Genomic DNA, 20,147 nt, shown 5'->3' on the forward strand with positions numbered 1-20,147 from the left:
AGCTGGATGGAGCAAAAGATGAATAATTACAAATGACAACAACTGTATAAAAGCTAATATATTTTTACCTCTATTTTTACCTCCACTAGCATAAACCTTAAATGACACTCTTGTTTTTCTTTGAGTTGCAGTGAACAAACAATTGAACATGTCTTTGTTGGTGAACACTTACTCTGTCATGTTATAGAGAATACATATGTTTGCCTTATGGATATGTAACAGTCACATCCACTTATTGCTTTCATATAGGATATTTTTGTGGAATAAAATAATAAAAGTTACAACCTGATGGTCTCCTAACAAAGGGGGTCCAGAGCAATCGGCCATACATCAGCAGAAAGGGTTACCAATATTTTGTGAGAGAGTGATGATGGCTGTGCCAGCTTGAAATAAATGTTCAGTCAGTTGCTTATCATCATCTTTCACTTACTGTGTGCACCTGTAGGATATCCATCATCCATCGAAATGACAGGAGTACTCCTACTTTCCTGCCGCACAGCAGCTATGAGACAGAGTGGCCTTTGTTGTCAGTCGGGGTCGTATTCAGGGTCGTGTGTGTGTGTAAAAACTTTAGATACCATGTTATTTTATTCATCACACATTGAGTAATGGTAGCAGTTTACTATGTTTCAGCGTGGAGCAATTGGTGTATGCATCTGCTTCAGATTAATTATAGCACAGCCTCTGTCTTGCAGCCTCTATCCTCCAAAAACTATATTCATTGGAGCAATGACCAAATTGTGTATGCACAATTCTTAATCAGTTTTACTGGGCCAGTGGTGTCAAACTGTTCTGGCATATGCTCAATTTTTCATTTAGTCATTAATCATTTAGTCTTTTTTTTTTTCAATGTTTTGACATGACTGGGTGCTACTTAGAAATGTAAAGTAAAGGAACAACTAAGTAATCTTAAATGACACGATACCATCCAAGCATTTTAATAGATGACCAAACCTGTTTTTTATTGCAGTTTTACCGAAACAGCCTTCAAAATAATAATTGGAACCGAAAAACCTGTAATGACTTTCTACTGTTCACTTATTTTCTCTCACTGCTAGGAAGGCCATATATTATTATCTTGGCTTCCTCTTTGCCAGAGACCAAAGGATTGAACAGCTGTCCACATTGTCTTCTCTCCTCTAGGCCTAATTGTCTGAGCTAATGACTGTCTCACACTGTCTCACACACTAATTGCGTCTGTGGTTAAAGTGAGAAGTGTGACTCCTTTTGGAAGTTTTCCATTGGGAGTTGAAGAATTTTCATTTGGCCTTCCCAAATCCCATAGATCATGCATGTTTAAATAGATGATTAAATGATTCCTAGCACTCTAAAACTGAGTGAGCGTTTATTCTGCTGGAGTCAGGTGACAGATTCCACCCAGAATCTTGTCTGTCTCAGGTTTTTTGATTAAGCTGTAGTATGCAAACGCAGTCTGTCTGTAGCAAAATCTTGTATTGATGCTCCTTTGTTATGTCTGAGAATGAATTTTTTGGATTACTCTACGTTAATTGTTTAATTACAAACTTAATGCTGAAGAATGTGGCAGGCTGTACATGTGAGTTAGGAACTTATCTGATAATTGACAAGCTGTTACTCCCACCTTCCTTTGCTGTATCTCATCTTCTCTCATCCCTTCTCTCTCTTAGAGTCTGGCTGTCCAGACCAGTCCAACTTTGCAGAGAAAAGATGTTCTGTGGGCAACTATTGCTGAGCCCTGAGTTGATTACAATGCACACAGGTATGACTTTTTAATAGGGGCATCAGGCTTTCAGGGACAGTCTCTTATTGTCTGCTCTGGCTGTCAGCTGGCTTCAGAAGGCCACACCATGATTTTGAACAATTATTTTATTATTATTATTATTTTTGAACAATCTATTGCAGTACCAAACCTGATGAGTTTTTATTGACAAGTCCATCTGTCTAAAACAATCTTACACCATACCAGTACTCAAAGCCATATCAACACGTGGCTCAAGCCTTTTTATATGCAGTCTTCTTACAGAAATGCTGTTTTGTCTAGTTGTTAAGTGAAGTCTTTGCAAGTATGAAGTTATTTGCAGATCTGTCACGAACAACCGGAAGACACACATCTTATCCCACACCAATGGGAGTTATAATCACTGCCAGACAGATGTTTACCTACCACCACACACACACACACATACACACACACACACAAACCAACCACAGACAGAGCTACGCAGCTCACTCAGCTAAGCCCTCCTACCTATTTAGCAGTAGCCAATCATAGTAATCATTAGGCATGAGTTGATAAGCGGTGGTCCAGCCTCTCCCCCATGTGGAAGAGCCGCTGTTAACTACAGTTACTTCGGTCAGACAGTAGTTGAAAATCGGAGAAACCCCATTTCCACTTAAAATTCATTTTTGGAGACACTGTTTCTTCTTAAAACACCACAGTTAAAATCTATGTAACTATTGAACTCATCCCAAATTCACTTAGGCTATTTGCAGTGTAGTTTATTGTGCGCATCCCAGGGACATGTCTAAAATAAGTCGGTAGGTTGGATGGAAAGATCCTCCCCACAGAACTGACAGAAATGCCCTCTTGGAACAGACAGTGGATTGTGACTGAATTTCAGTCAGAGATATGTCTACACCACTGATCACTGGTGCGCTTTACAGATGGCAACAGTGTTAACTGATTATTCGTTGCAAACATATAATCCATTTTTATATGTAGTTTAGTGTGAAATAAGATTGCTTTTAAGCAAAACAGATCATATATGGCCGTGCGATGTAAGGATGCGCTCACTCGATAATCACACAAATACCTACAGGAGGACAGAAAACGTGATGTCGGCACAGTGTGATTGTAGAGGGATGTGAGCTACCTCTTAGGCACAGGGCCAAATTAAGTTTTCCCCTCCTCTTCAAGTTATCTCATTCACTTTAATATGGGCACTGTGCCCCTCCTCTCTACCACTGACGAAATAACAGCGTGCGTTAGGCAAAATTGAACTTTGTGGATGCAAGCACTTCACGGTTTTCCTTCGCTCCGTCCAGAACCAGGATCATCCCTGTAACTTTGGAGAATCAAGGAGAAGAGAAAGGCGCACGGGGAAGATAAGTGCAGTTGCTCCGATTTGAATTGGACTTTTCTGGGTACATTTTACGCACGGATGCTGCGCACTGGAACTATCTCTATTTAAGAACATATGTCGATATATGTACTTTTCATGGAATAACACACCGATAATCGTAAGTATTTCCATTATATTTCAACCTAATGATCATTTGAGACTATTGCTCCAACCCCAGAGAGGGTTCCTAAAGAGACTTATAATGAACTTGTTGATTTAGTCTTATCTATAAAATATATAGTCTTATCTATAAAATATCTTTTATATATCTTCTAAATAGATTTGCTCTAGTTCATATGAACTAGAGCAAATCTATTTAGATTTAATTTAATTTTCAGTCTACAAATGATTTAACACAAACCCAGTGATGCCTCGTTGTCCTTAGATAACCTCCACTATTGAGTGATGCAAGTGAATGTCCAAATTCAGCTCTACCAACAGTAGATTACTTCGCGTTCTTTAATTATTTATTTTAAACAAATCAAAAGATTGCGATTTGAGATTAGACTAATGCTATCCTGAAATGGTTTTTGCAAACTATCCAGCAACAGGTGTTTCTGGGAGGGAAAAATAAATCATTATAGAAATGGCTCTAAAACGATTCCAAAAATCTGCAACCATGATGCTCTAGAACTGAGCTCCCTTTCCATTTCCTAGAAAACTTTATGCAACTCGATAATTTCAAACAATAAACAAATATTTTACATAAAGGGGAAGCACATGTGCAGTTGGAACTGTAAATTAATCAAATCTGGAATTTTTGCTCTCATTTAATTTTGTTTCCATTCGGGTGGGTCTGAGTCGGGACAGACTATATTAAAACGCTGGAATTAGTTGCAATCATAGACAATAGTCCAGCCACCCTTAAAATATTTTAGATGATCTTCTTTTTCCATTGCTAGGTTTTCATACATAGTGATTGTTTTTGTAGAGAATAGCAGTTTTTAGGTCCTACTGAAGCCCATCAGCTGTGTTTATACAGTGGGGTGCAAATGTTGCAGTGGCTACATTGCTGTCTGCCTGTCTTACTGTTAGACCCCACAAGAAGTTTTACCTTTCAGCCTGGCCACCCACAAATGACCCAGGGTCATAAAATATCACGTTTGCCTCCAAACACCATATCTTACAGAAACAAATGAATAAAATTGGCTTTTTAAAGAATCACCACCTTTTGAATAGAAGAATCAATGCATTGTCTCACAGAATGCAATTTAAATTAGATTTATAGTGGTAAATTTTTTAGAAAGAGTATTTTAGTATACAGATTTAAAGACTCATTAATGTCATGATTTATGTTTTGGAGTTCTTCCACTTGTTTGTGGAAAAACAAAAAATGTGGATGCAATAACAAAACTCAATAAAACACAATAAAGTATAATGCTAATGAATGTGTTGTTTCTTAAAACACTTTATGACTTTTCCCACAGATGATACTAAACATTAAGCTTATCCTGTGGTTATACTGTCTCTGCGAAGTTGTATCAGCAACAGGTACGTTTTGAATGAGCAATGCATTTCACTCCTTCTCAGTCACTACTCTTACCTTTTATCTCACTCTCTCTATCTCTTCCCTTCTCTCCACCTCCATTCTTGTGTTCATCTTTGTCCTTCTCTCACCCCTCACTCCTTCTCTTTCTCTTTTCACCACTGTGTGTTTTAACAAATTGACATAGTCACATTTAATGGGCACCCGTACTCAACATTGTATCTGGAGCAAACACTGTTGCATCATTATGTTACACACACACTCTGATTTTCTTTCTGTGAAATCTGCAAGACTTTGCTCAGAGTTGGTGGTGAAACAGCCACAGAGCTTTACATCTCAGAGACCTCAGACTCCCAGGCTCTGTTGGACTCTTGTGCCTGCCTCTGCGTCTGGATATGGATGGACACCTTTCAATTGGACTCTGCTCCCATCTAGAAAAAAACCCTGGCCTAACCCCTCAGGCCCCCTGTTAAAGCACACACACTTATGCCTCTGGGGCGCTCACACCATTGTTGCCAGAGCATTCTCCACACCATAGCCCCCTAATAAATGAAAGAAAAGAAAAAAATCTTGTTCCTCTCCCAAGTTTGATTCAGCTTATTCCCCTTCATGTTTTTCTGCCATCCCGTTTACTTTGCTGTATCCTTTATAGAGATGGAGTGAGACTGAGGTACGAGCGCTTCCTTTCAACGTAGAAGACACTTAGGTGGGAGGGTGTTAAACATAGTAACTGTTGGTCTGTAGGATGTTGTGAGAGTTGCAGCGAGAAATCCATATTAACGTCCACTGTGCAGCATGCTGATGACATTTCATGTTTTATATGGGGGTCTACCTGTCATCATTAGTTAGTCCTCCTGTAGGTGAAGGAGCAATTATTTATAAGGGAAAAACTAACTTCCACAGAACTGTGCCTAAGATGAAGGGATCTGATCCTATTTAACCAATTATCTTTAACTTCATGCAACCATGCTGCAAACACACTACTCTTGGAGTTGAATGTGTTCCTTTAAAGATGAGGTTTTACTTTCCAAGACCCATTTTCAGGCCATGATGCATGTTCTCCTTCTCTCCCTCTCTCTATATGTTTTTTGTCTTTTATTAGACTAAGTGTAGTTGGTCACACCATGCCAATGTCAATATGTTGGGCAGTGAAAGTAAAAGGAAGCCAAAGCATCACTGATAGCTTAAAATACATAGCATAGCATAGTAGTAAATTAATTCAAATAAACTGAAGCACCGTTTAACCCTTTGGCATTCTGTCTTTCAGCCTTCAACACATTATCCATGATCAGACCAGTCACTGGTTCTCTCTCAGGGAAGGTAAATCTTCCCTGCTTCTTCTCCATCATCCCAACCTCAGCACCCATCATAAATCCCAATGGCACAATCATTTATAACAGAGATTACCTGCGGATCAAATGGACCAAAATAAATGGAGAAGTACAATCCACAGTGCTGGTGGCACAAAATGGGGTCATCAAGATAGGGTCCATCTACAGGAACCGTGTATCAGTACCCAGTCACCCTGAAGATGTTGGTGATGCTTCTCTGACAATGGTCAAGCTGCTTGCCAGTGATGCAGGAACATATCGTTGTGAGGTCATGTATGGCATTGCAGACACGCAGGATACAGTTAACCTCAATGTCAATGGTAAGAGATTCATGATATCCTTCCCACAGCACATTGGAACTCAACAAGAGATTCTAAAATAATTTCCCCAACATAGTATCTGAATGTAGAGGGGGTTGCTGCAAGGGTTTAATAATAGTGAAATGCAATACAAGTGGTGATAGAAATGTAAACAGTATGAGAGAACTATGGGCGCCCTTCTGCTTACTTTGATAGCAGCAGCTACCCAGTAGTTACACCAGTAACCACAGTTTTCAGTTGTTCTTATTTTAGAGGATAAGATGAGACTCTGAGTCCCTGTCCATGCCAAGTACAGCTGCAGTGTTCATCCATCTAAACCAATCAGCTATTTGAGCCGAAATGTGGATGACATTCCAAATGCTGGTGTTCCCAAAGCAAAATCTACATAACCACATCCATCCCCGCCATCGTGGGTGCCACCTTGTCAGATGGGATTTTTCTTTTGCTGGGTCACACAGTGGGTGTTACCAAGTCTTTTTAGTTTGCCTTTACTGAGTAAAGATAGCATCTCCACCAAGCCAAGAGCTAGATTAGAATGTGACGTTGATGTCATAAAACGTGTTGAAGTTTTGTTTTTCATGTGAAATGTGGTGAGGATCCCCACGCCTTTTTCTTGGTGAGCTGGAGGCTGTGTTTTGACTTTTGTAATGATTCTGAAAAGCACTGGCATGGTCGATTAGTGCTGCTGCCACAGTAGGCCAGAAGAGAAGTGCTGGCTTGACTTTCCCTCATCTCCATCAAAATTAAACCATAGCAGGCTGAGCACATATAGCACCTCACAAGATGGTGCCCCCAACCCTCAGCAGTTGATACAGCATGACATAACTTTACATTCTCTACAGTCTCCTTTGGGGAGATTGCCAGTTCTCAGTGTCATTATATGTATTTTACATTTTCTCACACGAGCAGTATTCTGGGAGATATAACTCATGTTTTGAGGATGTAAAAAACATGGGTGGAGTGGGGGGATACTGGGATAGTTTTGGTTTTCACTGGTTAACAATCTGCACAACCTCTTTTCCAACTATCTGCAATTTTAATTAGGACTATCAATCATATCTTCTGCATCTGTTTACTGTCCACAAATATGGGGATTTCAGGGCCGTGGCATCATCTGCAGTTATCTTGTTCATTTGTGGTGAACTGCACATAAGGATTCTGCTCATCCTCTTGGTTTATTGTAAAGTCGCTCCTTTCCAAAAAAGCTGAGAGACTCAAATATTTCACCCATGGTGTGGCTTTATATGACATTTGCCGTGATTTATGACACCAAAATTATGCTCATGAACTCCAGATCATTATGTCGGTGTTTCTATATAAATACTCATTATGTTTTCTGTTTTGTATTGCAATATATTTCCAGGTGTCGTCTTTCACTACCGAGCAAACACCAGCAGGTATACACTGGATTATAAAAAGGCTGTCCAAACTTGTGAAAATATTGGTGCAGCCATTGCTACATATGAGCAATTGAAAGCAGCCTATGAGGATGGCTTTGATCAATGTGATGCCGGCTGGATTGCTGACCAGACAGTGAGGTTAGTTCCATTTTTTATTCTATGGAAGGGAGGCACATGAGAGGCAGCATGGGAGGAATGATTTGATTCCTTAATATTCCTGGCCATATGTCAAATTGTCCTCGGACATGGGCGAGACACTGAACATCGAATTGCCCTCACTCTGGATTAGAGCTGCCAAAAAATTCAATGTACAGAGAATGTCATAGTTGTTTTCTTGCACAACATAGCTATTTGATCATATACTGTGTGATGGAATGCATTTTTGAGCAATTTTAAATATTTTTGCGCACAAACAAGATGATGTGACCTATGTTTTATAATCGATCTTTGCTTCTCTGTTTGTACAGATACCCCATTACAAAGCCGAGGGAGGGCTGCTATGGCAACTTACACAGTAAACCTGGTGTTAGGTCATATGGACTAAGGAATCCTACAGAGACCTATGATGTATACTGTTATGTAGACAACCTTTATGGTAAGTCAGCTACTTATTTGAGCTTTTTAAATTCTAAAAAAAAAACTTAAATGGGCTAAAATGACAAAACCTCCAAATTATCACAATGCCAAAGCAAATTTCTTTCATAGCTAGTCAGACCACTGTGGAAAAACACATATTATTTTGTTTGAATTCATTATTGGTGACAGTATGTGACCTTTTCATAATTTCTTTCATGCCAAACAATTCCACATTGTAAAGGGGAAGTTTGGGCTAGCTCCTAATTATGTGACTCTAAAGGAGAGATCCAAATTTGTTCTCTATCATAATGGTTTTTGACAAAATGTGATAATGGAAGTTTTAAATGTCTTTGGCACTGTGCATTGGAAGTCTTCACTGCTCAGCCAACTCTCTTTTTCTGTCTGTTCATTATCCAGACTGTTAGTGCTGATGGACTCAACTTGACTTATGAGGTTTAGCATCCCTCTTGACACTGCTATCCGCCAGTCAGCCTTCTGTAGTTGGGATTTGTACAGTACAGCACTGTTACAGCACATAATAGAAGCTCATTTTTGGCACCCTTTGCAAACCTTTAATTGTGATTAAATAACCATTAGTCAGGATTGTGACATTTGTCAGACATAGGCAGTGGTGTCAGGCAGTGATGTCAGCCAGCCTTTATTAGATAGTTTAAAGATATGAGGACATTGTGGATACATCAGTATGTGTTTTAGATTGTTGGCAGAACACAATGCCCTTAATATTAGTATTATAATATTTATTGACATTGTCTCAGTTGTTTTTGCTTTTATATGATCTAGATAATGAACATGTTGACTGACATGATGTGACATGAAGTTCAATGAAATTGGCTAATGCTATCAATAAATTTTAAAAATGCCTAGTTCCCATAACATACAGATTGAGACAATTTGGCTTATTGTCTTTTAAGGAAAATAATGAATTTCATTTATTTTGGAATAAGTCTGTAAAAATTTAAGTGCGGTGAATACCTTCTGGCTTCACTTTAAGCTTTTTGTTATCTACAACCTCAGTTGCAGTGATTTGCAAATCTCATCAACCCATATTTTATTCACAATAGAACATAAACAACATATCAATGTTGATACCAAGACGTTTTAAAATTTCAAGGAAAAATTTGCTCATTTTGAATTTGATGGCAGCAACATATCTCAAAAATGTTGGAACAGGGCAAAGTTTTCATTGTGTATAATCCTCTCCTCTTTTAACAACTGTCTATAAATGTCTGGAAAGTGAGGAGTCCTGTTGCCGGAACTCATGAGAGGAACATTAACATTAACTGTCCGCTGATAACAAGCTGGATGGTCCCTCTCTTCTTTAGTCTGCAGGACATGGTGTCCATCGTTTCCAAAAAGAATTTCAAATTTTGATTCATGTGCCCACAATATAGTTTTACATTTTGCCTCAGACCATTTTAAATGAGCTTTTGTGCAGAGAACATGGTGGCTTTTCTGGATTGTGTTCACATATGGCTTGTTCTTTGCATGATACAGCTTTAACTTACATTTGTGAATCACATGGCAAACTGTGTTCACAGACAGTGATTTCTGGAAGTGTTCCTGAGCTCCTTTTATATCCAGCCATGTTACTGACTGTTGCCAATTAACCTAATTAGTTGTCATATGCTCCTCCAATTGTTTTGGATTTGTAGCAATTACTTTTCCAGCTTTTGTTGCCCCTGTTCCAACTTTGAGGTGTTGATGCCATCAAATTCACAATGAGCTAATATTTTCCATTAAATCCCTCAGTTTCAACATCTGATATGTTGTATGTTCTATTGTGAATAAAACATGGGTTGATGACATTTGTGGATCATTGCATTCTTTATTTATGGTCCCAACTTTTTTTAAATTGGGGCTATATACAGTTTTGCTAAAAATCTTATTTAACAGGCAAAAATATATAGGTAGAATGTAACATACTTAAGTTTTGGTTGTTGTAGAGTGAATAAGTGTGTAGCATTTTATGTGTCTTATCTGATTTTTAAGAGGGCACACGTTCCTGGGTGAAAAGCATCTAATCTCAATGCTATTGTAAATCAATGGGATTCAACCAGCATGGGTAATATAAAAGGTTACGCCCTTGACTAACTGAAAACATGTAGCCACTCAGTCATGTTTTCCTGTAATGTTTGGTTTCAATTAGGATTTTGTTTTTCTGTGGTCTTTTATTTATGCAATAACCTTTCTGGTGTACTCTTCTGGTATCCTCAATTAGATACTTTTCAAGCAATACCTGCACATGAACAACATGAAGGAAGAAAGCACAGAAGGTGTAAATTAGTTCATTCACCCCCAAGGGAAGTACAGACACGTTCATTGACAGGCCAGGGACATTGTCTGCATTGCTATCCCACCTAAGCTTAAAACAATGAATGAGCTACTGTTGTCCCAAATACGATCGGTGGGAGATGTCTTGGGTCCATTCCCTGCACAGCTCTGATTTTTGTCACCGGTTTTTGCACCATGATTTTTCTAAAAGGTCAGCATAGTCTTAAATCTGTAATTTGAGACTGTTATAAATATAATGATAAGTAAATGAAACTTAGAGAGCATTTTACCTTACAGCTTAGTAAAGCAAAAAAGGTAATGGTGGGGGTTCCTGCTTTGCCACCCCTAATAGTTTGGTAATATATATATATATATATATGTATATATATATATATATATATATATATTCTACCAAAGCAATAGCTTTATAATTTTTTATTTACTCTAAGAATAAATGTATCTATATTTGCTACCTGGACAAAGATTAAAAATGCTAAATTGCCTATTTCCATTTTAGTTTTTCATCTATCCGCTGAAAACCACAGATTACAAGTACACATTGAAATTGATAAATGCATTGAAACGGTTATCTACATTTCCACTTAACAGTGTGAATCAGACGAAGTTACTCTCATGACCGTTCAAACCTTTGTCCATCAGGAACCCGACTCCCCTCCTTTTTTCTTTATTGTTATACAGAACAATAAAGTCTAACAGCAAAAAAAAAACTCTTTACATGCTGCTTTGATTGCTCTGCTCCTCTGGCATGTCTCACTTTGCCTGTCAATCAATGTTGTCAATCATGCAGAGACACACCAATGTAGAGTCATAATCAAAAAATAACTCAAATAAATAACTCAATCAAGTAACTCAGTACAAACAAATCTATAAATGAATAGAATAGGAAATCCACTGAATGGAACTGAAGTGAGTAAATCCCCCTTTGGGAAAACTGGTTTTGATGTGTGCTTTGAATGTTTTCACCAACCTTTAACTTGAAAGGGGTGGGCTTATGCTGTTATTTCATACATTTTTCACTGCAGACATAGGTCAAAACGGGTAATTCTGCATTTTGTTGGTTGTTGTTGGTTTAACCTAATAGTGCCATCAAATTAAGTAGTTTTGTATTTTGCAGCTCTGTGTCACAGGCATTGCACAGAAACTACCATGTGTATTACTGAACTATAACCCACCAATACTTTATTCTAACAAAAATAATAACACCCATTACTTTATTATTACTGAAATCTTCCTCCATCTGTTACCCTGTTGTGAAATGACTGTCCATCTGTTAGTTATATAAGGTCAGATTGTGTTGCTGTGATCACTGATGATTTGTTTTGCTCTTCATGCATTCTGTCATTCTGTCAGGAGTATCAATGCATTCTGCCATCTTCATTTAAGGTGATGTCTACTATGCTCCTGTAACCCATAAGATGACTTTTGAAGAGGCCCGTGAAGAGTGTAAGAGGAGAAATGCTGTGTTGGCAACTCCCGGCCAGCTTCATGCTGCCTGGCGACAGGGCTTGGACAAATGTGACTATGGCTGGCTCTCCGATGGCAGTATACGACACCCCGTTGCAATGCCCAGAATGAAGTGTGGGGGTGGCCTGCTCGGCGTCAGGACCATGTACCGATACGGAAATCAAACCGGCTTTCCGGAACCAACTAAGAAGGTTGGAGCATACTGTTTTAAAGGTAAAAATTGACTCCAATGCTCTTGTTACTTTTAAGTAACTTCACACTAACAAGAGAACAAAGCAAAACAAATGTTGTGTGAGGCATATGGCGTATATATTTATATTTTGGTTTATAAAATACAGACAGTGATTAAAAGCACAGACCATTCTCTGTCAAAACCAGGCCTGGACTGTAGTGAGCTATGATCTCATCTCCTACATGTATTCACTTCTGCTCTCCACCCTTTGATTTTATGCTTCTTTGCACCAGTGTTCACATTCCCACATCTGAGCCAAGCAAACATTTTAAGGTCTTTACAATCTACTTCATTGTTTTTTTCAGTTTGTGTTCTTGTACCTTGCTTTGTTATTGTATAGCATTGATGACAACATCACGAGCAAAACAAAGGAATAATTTACATATAAACACAACATGCTGTTTGCCAGATTAGTCTCGCAGTTTGCAGTGTCCAGTTGACATCAGCACCTTGCATTTTAGTTTTCCACCCATTTCTGTATCAACAAAATTACGCAAGTGTACAGTAAAATCAAAGTAGTAAACTTTGTGAACAGTCTGTATATATATATGTGTGTGTGTGTGTGTGTTTAATATTTCCAGCACCATAAACAAATTTGCAGTTGATGTAAAAGAGTCAATATGTACCTGCCTGACTTTTTTGATAATAATAATAATACCAATAATAATAAGACCAAACAGGTTGACAACCATCACTACAAAACAGACCATAACAAATAATCCTCACATTTCTGGAAGGTGTGAAAATGTATTTGTAAAATGTAATAAATAAATGTAAATTAAAAATAAATGTAATTTATATTTAAAGAATGAATTTAAATTACTACTTCTTGCAAACTCTAATAATTACTTACAGTACCACAGGAAGGATGGGGACTATAGTAATGAGTCTTTATAAATAGTAACACTTCAGGGTTCACTGGGATGTAACAGAAATAGGCCCTGAAAATGTGTGAGTGTTCTTACCTAATCAGTTTCCCCAGGGCAAAACCAAAGGAAATATGTTGAGCTATTTAGAGAAGTATCCAATACCACACCTTTCAGCCTTTTTAATCACACTATCTAAGGCCCATTTCACCTTTCTCCTCTCATTTCCGCTGTCAGAGTTTGTCTTCCGTCATTCACACTTGTACTTATCAGAGCAGACGTTTTGATAATGGAGAAAGCTACTGCCGGACTTCTAAATTCAGTCATCCTTGGTGACCCCTGACCTGCCCTTTCTATCTTTACAAATGAGAGGTTGGTCAGATAAGCTGCCCCATGCCTGGACATTTACTGCCCCCGAGCATTGCTAATTCTCATGGTGATAAGCCCCCACGGAGTTCATAGGGCACACAAACAGGCCGCCCTCATGTCCTGCTCTGTGTGTTTCATGTCAGCTCTTTCACTCATGTTGTATTAACACCCATGTCTAAGTGACTTTTAAGTGCACTTGTTTGGTCGTACTCACTGCTTTGTTTCTTGCTTTCCCACTCCTAAGAATATCTGAAAAAAAGAAAAATGTTTTAAACCTATGTCGCATAGACTACACTGAAAATCAGGGATAAAATAGGCAGTTGAACAGGGAAAAGGAGGATAATTATTGTCTGGACTAACTCTGAAGAAAACACAGTTACAGCTTGATGCATATATGAGATAATGCAGTTACTCTGAGAGCAAGACAAATTTTTCCCGTTAGGGGAAAAACATATGTCACACCTTACATCACAGATAGTTTCATGAAGAAAAAAAGGGCTAGTATGTAATGGTCACCAGCTGGCTTTACACAAGCTGTATGCATCACCAAGCAAAGCTTTCTAAAGCTATTACTGCTGTTTTTTATGGGTGTAAGTGAATGACAGAGCATGGAAGGACAGAGGGTCAGGGAGGAAGAGGTGCATTCAAAAGAAACAAAAGGATTAAACATTAATGGAACCCTAAGAATACTGTAAGTAGACAAGTTAATTAGATATTCTTAAAGAGCCATTACTTAAAGATACAAAAATTAAATCATGTACAGCTGTTTACTGACACAACCTAATAAAGCAATAAAACAAATTGTTGAGATTGGGAACAGTTTACAATAGAGGACAAAATAATCAGAGCAAATCTAACAAACCACAACACCTCCTTAAAGTTTATATGCTGTTTATTCCCTTCATTACTTTATTTGAATCGCTTCAGGCAGACGTGGAAATGTTTGGAGTGGACGTGGTTATTCACAGAAAACAGAACACTTTCATAATGATTTAAATGACAAACAATCTACTAGGATAAAATACAAAAGAAAAACTTATATATACAGCATCAAAAGATTAACCTTACTAACAGATTCAGAAAATGCAATTCTGCAATGTGCACTAACATCGGTTCCACTGTTTCTTTTGAAATTCATTGTGTTAACTAATTAATGGTAGTGCTATTTGTTAAAAACATTACAAATTAATAGTCCTTCACAATAAATTAACTAGAAAACTTAACCCTGGGGACTTTATGTTATGCATGACATTGTTATTGCAGCTGCGGCATATTCCTCCTTGACTGCTACTTGACTCAAATGACTTGTCTCACAAGTTGGCAGCTTCAATAACTTGCAAAGTATAAGGGGTGATGTCATCTATTGGTGCAACGTTGGTTCAAATGAGGTTTTAATTTAAACTGTTTTATATTGGTTTCACACCTCAGCTTGGTGTCAACATGTATAATATACAATACTCCATAGAAAAAAGTGCTGGTTAGTCAATATTTTGACAAAGAAGACATTATAATAATTCTTTTTTATGGTTTTTCACAGTTGAAAATAATCACGTTTTATTATTTATTTTATAGCATGGAGGAATGTGATCAACCAGACTTCCTTTGTAGATGTGTCTGTGGTAGAGACCACCACTACCACCATCATCAGCTCCTCTACCCCCATTCCTTTACTGGAGAGTAGAACCGCTACATTAAGCCCAACATCTGAAACTGGACTGGAGGAAGAAGGCTTTACAGACTCTCCATCTATGTTCTCTACCAGTATGACTCCACCGCGCCTCACTCCATCAGGCCAAGAAGAAGAGTTAATCACCACAGTTGCACCCACTATCAAAGAACAACATGAGGACACTGACTCAGAACCCCAGCAAACAGAAAACAGCAATTCAACAGAATTAGTACCTGAGCCTCTCGAAGACCCAGACGATAACTTGGTGATTAAGATCAGCACAATCCAACCCGATGTTGCTATACAAGACACCTCTGTAAACACAGAGGCTATGTTTCTTGAACGGAAGACCATAGAAACTTTCCTAGGTGCTGGGAACATGACAGAGATAACCCCTGACCTCACTACTAGTGATTCGACAGAACTGACTAGTGAAGAAGTGTTCAGCTCCCCAGAGCCAACACTCTCAACAATGGGGCTTCGTTCAACAACGCCATTGCCAGACTACGATGTAAATATTGACGGGATCCAGACTGATATTCATGTTGAAGGAATGCCACCCACTCAGTCGGCTCAACAGGAGCTCTCATCCAGACCATTAGACACCAATCATATTACTGATGGCACCACCATAGCGCCACCAGAGATGACACAAACCACACAACAAACAGAGGATTTAGAAACATTGGCTCCCATCAACAATAAACAGACCACTTTCACAGCTGCAACTGCTACCAGTGGAGAAACATCAGTCGAAGGTGTGGCATCATCAACAAGTGTGTTGGATGAGTCCATCACACAGGTGCCAGAGCACAGCAGTGACATCCTGACAGAGGATGACAAATCGAAAGAGATTGGCAGAGAATACTTTACATCCACGCCTATGGCTTTGTCTGTGACTGATACGACCACCTCTCCAGGTACAGTGGACACTAATCCGTCTACCCAAGTGAGCTCCACCATGCAGAATATATCAGGTAAGACATGCAATCAGTATGTTTTCATTTTGCATGTGTGTATAAAAAATTTGAATGATTCTAATTTAAATACTGTTCAGATTTGCTCGTGTGGACAGGGAATAACATTGCTTCACTTTAATTTGGCAATCTGGTACCTTGTTTCCCTGCATTGTGTTAGGCTGGTTTATAATAATCATTTTGCTGTTCTGAAGCTCGCTGTCCGTAGAGGCTATGCTGTCCAGGGTGCTGAAATGAAGAAAGGTTTGATTTTTACTGCTGATAGTAAAGGATTGGATATTAGGCGATGTACAGTATAGGGTCTTAGTTGTTGGAACTATTGGACTTGGTTTTATTTACATGATTGTCCTTTTCTCTGTCCAATTTTACTATTACTCATAAAGATTGTTAACTAACAATGTTTGCACGTTGGTTTCATGGTTAGCTCGTCACGTTGTAATCCACATACTGTATACAGTAATACACAAGCAGTTATAGCATGCTGGTATTCATGATTACAAGCTGACTAAATATTTTGCTTTACTTTAAGTTTATCCGTTTCCGCCTTCCCCAGGCTCATGTTTCATTGTTTTCCCAGTCTGCACTGCTGCTGATGGATTGGTTAGCCTTAGGACTTCCTTAGTCATTTCAGCTAGGATGTGCTGATAACAATTTTGACACGTACAAACAATAGAAGAAAGTAAAGAAAGAGAGAAAAGACAAAAAAAAAAAGCCCTCACAGTTTTCTGATGTCTGGACCATTCTATGATAGGTTTATTGTGTGTAGTCTGTAAGTGTGCTTGCTTATGGGATGAGTAAAATTTCCCCATCTAAGTTATGTCAACTAATGTTATTGTAGACATAACTTTGGTTGAAATTCTAAAATACACATTCAGGCCATATGTTAGCAGCACATGATCTCATAGTGAAACAGCAGCTGCATAATTTTTTACTCCTTTAATTGGCTCCCTGTCTGGGCTGCAGACATTGCCATGGTGACTCATTCTTTGTCCCTGAGGAGCAGCTCATGTTGGAGGAAAGAGAACACAAACGCATTGGTCATTTGGCAGTTTTTGGAATTTGATCTGGCTTCGTGGTAGGTGCAAAGCCTGCCTGAGGGAGAAGCAATCTGCACTCTAGTTTATACACACTCACACTGCTGTTGTATTTACCAACACTGTGTACAGGCCATGTACTCAGTTTAGTTGCCAAGAGTAATCACTACATAGCTTTTATGTTCGTGAGTGTGCAGTACTGTAGATATTATTTGTATATCTGTGTACACGTAGCTGTGTGTGCAGGATTTCTCTTCTTTTGTGTGCACGTACCAGCTTCTTGACAGCCAACCTGGCAGTAACAGGGGTGTGTTGGCAGTCTACCTGAGTAAGCACAGATGTGTGTCTTCAGCATAGACTGGACACCACTTTAACAGGCGATGTCATTACTAACGCAAAGTCTCGCTTCTCTGTGAGAAGGCCACAGCTGGAGGCTGCCTGACCAAAGTAGGTAATTATAGGTACTTTTACTGCTACATCATGTGATGTGACTCAGCTAAGACACTTGATGTTTCTTCCTGCCCTCCCAGTGTGTCTGGGAAAACCTCTGAACATATTGTGCCACAGGAAGAAGCATGTTGGAGATGTGTCTGACTGCACAGAAACAAAGCACTTAGTAATATCAGAATGTTAAAAGAATCACTGAATGAATATTTTGCATTGCCCAAAACCTGTCAGTGTATTTGCAATGTGAACAGTGCCCATATGTTTTTGATAATTAAATTTGCTGTTAAACAAGTGCTTATTTGACTTATAAAGAGTTATAGTAAATATTACTCTGTTGCGTGTGAGCCACCAATTTCACAAAACCACCAACAGGACACATGAATATCTCACTTTTAGTTCACTATGGCTTGCTAGACTGACTCTTAATGACATCAATATTTATTTTTTATTTTGAAGTACTTTAAGTACTTTTGGGTGGAAGCAGTTACTTCTTGGAATCTGTGCTAGTTGCCTGGTAACTGATCCTGGCCAAGAAATTGTTTGGCAAATAACTAATGTAACAATATTTAGTTGTTTTAATGCCTCATTTTCTGTGCAGATTAGACAAATGTGTTAAGTGTGTGAATTAGTGAGCTTTAGCGGTGCCGGCTTCCACATTTTGTAACCACTGAACATAGATGTTAGATGTTAGATGTTTGATCCTGTTTCCAGTTTTCATATTAAGCTAAACTAACTGGCCACTGGTCATCTTCCGACAAATTGGTGAACATGGTTTTTTTTGTAACATTACCTCCAGCTCTGTATTTCTGTGCCCAACCGTATTATAAAGACAAGGGTGGCCAGTGCCTCTGTGGGCTACTTTCATGTGGTCATTCATGTTTAATGTGAGTTGGGAGATTCAACACAGCCAGCTGATGTTGTTAGTTGTAGGAGAACTAAAGGAAGAGGCCGGCATGTGTATCAGTGTGCAAAAGAAAGACAGATAATCTATATAAGTATAAATTATTTGTGGGTCAGTACGATTAGTCCAAGCCCTGAATTCCCATGACTGGCTTTAAACAGGTGTTATTCTGCAGACCTACTGTAAACTATTGCAGGTGTTCTTGGTTGCACCTAATAATCTGTGTTTGTGGGAAACAGAGGGAAGGAGGCGTGGAGCAGAGAGAGAGAGCAGTGCAGATGACCGTGCAAGTCTTCATATACTATGTGAAGTGTTATTTTAATCATGTTATGTCTATAATCAGTGGGGATCAACAAAGTTTTTTTTTCACAACAATTCTTATTCTGTAAGAAAGGGTTGTGAACTCAAGTCCTTTTCTTAGCTTGAAAGGGTACTAGTGTTAGTTCACTAATTTGAGTATTATTATAACAGCTTTAATAACATAAATGGGTTTTGTGTAACTTGATGGAATAGTATCAATTTCTGTTGTTAAGATTTTTATCTGAATTTACGTCATCCTTGGCAAATGGACCAGCTGCCCAGGAATGTTTTAGACAAACAGCAGCTTCCTCTTTTTTCAGTCAATTTAATAGATGAATTATCGTCTCACTTCCTGCCTATAAAAATACGTTTTACAAATACAGATACTGTACGTGTCTTACACTTCCTGCCTTCTTCATTATGCTTAAACAAAGTCTATATGTGATAAAAATGCTAATTTGAGCACTCCAAAACCAAAACATTACAGTATATGTGGTAATACCACAATAAATCTTATGCTTTCCCATTACATTATTTCCAACAAGACAACACACCAGACTTTAAGAGCAGCTGATGACCTCTCTTATTTTCATGGCCTATATTTAGATAATATACAGCACATAATGACTTCTGAAACATGGTGGTATTCAAATTATTATTCCCACTTTGTGACATATTGTTTTTGTAATTTTTTTTATGAACAATCCTAATGTTTTGTTTATGAATTAACATGTTTGATACCCACATGTTTAATTCTTTAAATGCATCATCCTTTACTTGTAAAGAAAGGAAAATTTTACCTTTGCTGTCATTTTTTTGGTAAATTTCTAGTACCACCCTTCTGTGTTCAGTTTGCATGTTATCCTCGTGCTTGCGTGGGTTTCCTCCAGGTACTTTGGTTTCCGCCCACAGTCCAAAGACATGCATGTTAGGTTACCTGGTGACACTCAAGTTGCCCATAGGTGTGAATGTGAGTGAGTGTGAGTGGTTGTCTGTCTGTGTATGTCTCTCTGTGTTGGCCCTTGAGATAGACTGGTGACCTGTCCAGGGTCTACTCTGACCTAAAAAACAATGTAAACCATGGCAAAGATTGGTGTTGTATTCAGTCTCTGACCCCATAATCCTAGACTTTGTTGTTGATACCAACTTAACAAGATGGCTTTGTAATGACATAAAGTGGCTCTAACAGGAGTAGGTTTACTGTGTAAAATGTAAATTAATTCTTTAAGGGGGCCTGTTGGCTCAGTGGTAGAGCATTGAGTGGGGATTCAGAATGTCGGGGGCTTGAATCCCACCCCATGATGTTGTCTCACATCCTCTGATGTGAAAACCCCTGGTGGGCACCTGGTGAAAAAACCCAT

The 20,147-nt window shown here is 38.6% G+C and overlaps 1 protein-coding gene across 1 annotated transcript in view; it reads left to right on the plus strand.

Moving 5' to 3' along the window:
* The first annotated feature begins 2,965 nt into the window (after positions 1 to 2,965).
* The window catches only part of LOC137136198 (uncharacterized), a 42,142-nt gene continuing 24,960 nt past the window's right edge, over positions 2,966 to 20,147 (plus strand). Inside the window, exons 1-7 of the mRNA XM_067521339.1 lie at positions 2,966 to 3,219; positions 4,529 to 4,592; positions 5,855 to 6,238; positions 7,602 to 7,776; positions 8,106 to 8,233; positions 11,911 to 12,204; positions 15,031 to 16,104. Coding sequence (XP_067377440.1) covers positions 3,187 to 3,219; positions 4,529 to 4,592; positions 5,855 to 6,238; positions 7,602 to 7,776; positions 8,106 to 8,233; positions 11,911 to 12,204; positions 15,031 to 16,104 — 2,152 coding nt within the window. The 5' untranslated portion in view covers positions 2,966 to 3,186. The remainder of the gene's footprint in view (positions 3,220 to 4,528; positions 4,593 to 5,854; positions 6,239 to 7,601; positions 7,777 to 8,105; positions 8,234 to 11,910; positions 12,205 to 15,030; positions 16,105 to 20,147) is intronic.

Source organism: Channa argus, chromosome 11 (assembly GCF_033026475.1).
Source record: "Channa argus isolate prfri chromosome 11, Channa argus male v1.0, whole genome shotgun sequence".
Taxonomy (NCBI): domain Eukaryota; kingdom Metazoa; phylum Chordata; class Actinopteri; order Anabantiformes; family Channidae; genus Channa; species Channa argus.